A 3,376-nucleotide genomic window follows, 5' to 3' on the forward strand; every position below is an offset into this window, starting at 1 on the left:
CAACGAGGAACATGCTAGGCCTACTAAACGAAAACTTGTCCCTCGTGGCGGCCCATAGTGGGTGTTGGCCCAGTTCATAAGAAGATGCCCAGATTGTTCTGTGGAGCAGCAGCCCAGTCACGTGGGCCTGTTAGCTGGCCTGAAGTTATGCAGCGGGAAGCCAAGCTAGTGGTGCGGAATGACCCGGGTGATCTAGTCCGCCCATTAGTGAAACGAACGGCTTAAAACACATAATCACTGTGCAAGGCCGTAGCTAGCTGCGTTTTACGGTTTAGTAATTGCACATCTTAGACTAGGGGTAGGGGCCTTCTTACACAAGAATCCAAAAGAAATACACCAGAAGGAAAACAACGTTCGAAGCCGGCTCTGGGCATTGTAGCACTATTCCTGTAAACAACATGTTCTGAATTCTTAAAAAAAACATAGTTGGATGTGACAACATTATATTGTAACCACTCCCTCAGTTTCAAATTTAAACTAAAGTAAGTGTTTGTCATGATGTTTGTGCCTATGCTTCACAAAACGTTTAGGAAAGCAGGGTTGCAAATTAATGTGAATTTTAGCTTAAATTCATATTTCCGTTTTGTTGCTACTAGGCAGCTGTCTTTAGACTTGACATACAAGATACAATCCAGTTAACCAAATATTAGAAAAATTACATTGTTGAAAAGAAAAGGAAAACTCAATGACGCAAAATTAAATTCCATACAAGGAACATCATGGCCAATAGGAGGACGACATACAGTTTCTCACATCTCACTAGCTACTAATTCAAGATCCATGCATCAGTCTCCGTGCTGAACTCAAACAGGTACCCATAATTTCATTTCATTTCATTCTGACACAGAGCAACAAAAAACTAGCTAGATCCTTGAGTCAGCCCCCGCAATGTCGATGACGAAACGGTAGCGGACGTCGTTGCGCGCGAGCCTGGCGAACGCGTCGTTGATCCCGTCGTTGGAGACGAGCTCGATGTCGCAGGTGATGTTGTGCTCCCCGCACAGGTCCATCATCTCCTGATGGTCATTCATCCCCCCCGTTATGCTCCCACTGATGGTCTTGTTCCCTGTATGCACGTACCCATGTCAAATTAGTTGTTGAACAGGATGGAGACAACACGAGATCGATGGTGAATGGCATGTTAATTAGTAGTTAGCTCACCGAAAATAAGCGGGAATGAAGGGAGTTCGAGGGGCCCGTCCGGAGCGGCGACGAGGGCGAGTGCGCCGCCCACCTTGAGCAGCTCCAGGATTGGTCCCAGCGAGTGCGCCGCCGGGACTGTGTCGATCACGTAGTCAAGCTTCCTCGCCATAGCCTATGTTGAAAACGTTAAATTTGTTCATTTTGGACCGTATGCATCAGTCAGACAAGTGGACTTCGAGGACTGACACACAAGCAATGGCCTTGGGAGTTGATGAGAGGCCATTAGATTTGATTAGGAGGTACTACCTGCATCTGCTTGTCGTCGGTGCTGATGATGAAGTCGTCGGCCTTGAGGTTCCCCCTGGCCTCCTGCTCCTTGGCCGGCGACGTGCTGATCACCGTGACGTGCAGCCCGAAGGCCTTGCCGAACTTGACGGCGATGTGGCCCAGCCCGCCCAGCCCGACCACCCCGAGCCTCCTGCCGGCGGCACGCAGCATCCCGTGCTTCTTCATCGGGGTGTACACCGTGATCCCCGCACACAGCAGCGGCGCCGCCGCGTCCAGCGGCAGGCCGTCGGGGACCCGCACCACGAACCTCTTGTGCGCCACGTACATGCTGGAGTAGCCGCCGTAGGTGATGCTGCCGTCCCAGTAGACGCTGTTGTAGGTGAGCCCCATCTTGTCGCAGTAGTTCTCCTGGGAGCTGTCGCACTGCTCGCAGTCCAGGCACGAGCAGGCGAGGCACCCGACGCCGACGCGGTCGCCGGGCTTGAAGCCGGACACGTTGGCGCCCACCTTGGTGACCACACCGGTGATCTCGTGGCCCGGGACCACCGGGTACTGCGTGATGCCCCAGTGGTTTTTGGCGAAGTGGAGGTCCGTGTGGCACATGCCGCAGTAGAGCACCTTGATCGTCACGTCGTCCACGCCGTTCTCCCGACGCTTGAAGTTGAACGGCACCATCTTGCCGGACTCGTCCATGGCCGCCCACCCGCTCACCTGCTGCGTGTGCTTGTTGGGAGTCACCTCCATCACAAACTTTACTCTCTCTTTCTCTCTCACTACCTAGCTCACTTGCTCACTTGTGTGCGTGTGACCCTGGGTCGGAGAGAAGAAGATTCTCTTGATGTGTCTTCTTTGGTGCTGCTGGTTGTGAGTTGTCTGCAGCATGCATCTCCTGGCCACGGCTACTTATAGAGCTTCACGCCACTGGTCAGTGATACATAAGGTCGTTTTGTGGCATGGTATTCAGTGTTTTCTTTTCTAGGATTGGCATTCAGTAGTTTTTTTTTCTTTTGCATGGTTGGTATTCAGTAATTTATGGGGGTGGTTGTACGACATGTATTTTGCGTGTATACATATAATATAATTGTACCAAGTTGGTTGTTGTAGCTTTAATATGATTCTTGCTGTCGTTGGTGCTGTTTGTGAGTTGTGACTATAGCATCTCCTCGTCACGGCTCCTTATAGAGTTTGACGCCCTTTGGTCAGTGAAAGCTTGGTTTTGGAGGCTATCCAGCAGTTTATGGGGTGGTTGCACTTGACCTGTAATATACCTTTGTGGCGTAAAAATATAATTAAACGAGTGGTCAAGTTGATGTTTTCACCGATAAGCTTGATAATTACGATTGTTAGGATATTTTTTTTTTGACGAAACACTGACGGAGCAACTTTTCTTTTCAATTATAGGAAGAAGGGTGTTACAGGTATTGTGTCCTGCACAAGTGCCATGCCGACAATAGGAACAAAGCAACATCAGGCATCACAAAAACTACACATCAGTGCCCAAGTCAGTCCGGCTCATGTGGTCTATCTAGAATCTGCTGAATCCTGTGACGCCCAGCCTGGTTCCATAGCATAAACTCATCCATCATCGAGTTGAACACTCCGCTAACAGTGGACACCTTGTTTTGGAAAATCCGAGTGTTCCTCTTGCGCCAAGTGAACCACCAGATGGCCACCGCAAGACCACCCCAGCCCCTTGAGTTGGGCAGATTAATGCTCACCACGTTGGACTCCCACCATTCAGCAAGGCTGGAGGTTGCCCCTGTCGGTGCAAGTGTTGTGGGAAGGTTGCAGTGGTTGCTTGGGTAAAGGAGCAGCGTGCCAGGAGGTGATCGACATACTCGTCCGCTGCCCTGCAAAAACAACAAATCGATCGGGTCGTGTGGCCATCCTCTCTTACGTAGGTTGTCTGCTGTAAGGCATTTGCCGAGGATCGCTAGACAAGCAA

At 50.6% G+C, this 3,376-nt stretch overlaps 1 protein-coding gene across 1 annotated transcript; it reads right to left on the reverse strand.

The window, feature by feature from the left end:
• Window positions 1–542: 542 nt before the first annotated feature.
• LOC123040366 (probable cinnamyl alcohol dehydrogenase 6) lies at window positions 543–2,294 on the reverse strand. Its single transcript, XM_044463232.1, has 3 exons — window positions 1,450–2,294; window positions 1,162–1,315; window positions 543–1,066 (listed from the first exon to the last, which is right to left on the reverse strand). The coding sequence occupies exons 1-3, from the start codon at window positions 2,173–2,175 to the stop codon at window positions 864–866; spliced, it is 1,083 nt and encodes a 360-aa protein (XP_044319167.1). The 5' UTR covers window positions 2,176–2,294; the 3' UTR covers window positions 543–863.
• Window positions 2,295–3,376: the final 1,082 nt, after the last annotated feature.

This window comes from Triticum aestivum, chromosome 2B, assembly GCF_018294505.1.
Source record: "Triticum aestivum cultivar Chinese Spring chromosome 2B, IWGSC CS RefSeq v2.1, whole genome shotgun sequence".
NCBI lineage: Eukaryota > Viridiplantae > Streptophyta > Magnoliopsida > Poales > Poaceae > Triticum > Triticum aestivum.

Coding starts and splice junctions, on each gene's coding strand:
- LOC123040366 (XM_044463232.1), bottom strand. CDS start 2,175: ATGGAGGTGACTCCCAACAAGCACACGCAGCAGGTGAGCGGGTGGGCG. Junction 1,316..1,449: donor CCGACGACAAGCAGATGCAG/GTAGTACCTCCT, acceptor TTTTCAACATAG/GCTATGGCGAGGAAGCTTGA. Junction 1,067..1,161: donor TTCATTCCCGCTTATTTTCG/GTGAGCTAACTA, acceptor ACGTGCATACAG/GGAACAAGACCATCAGTGGG.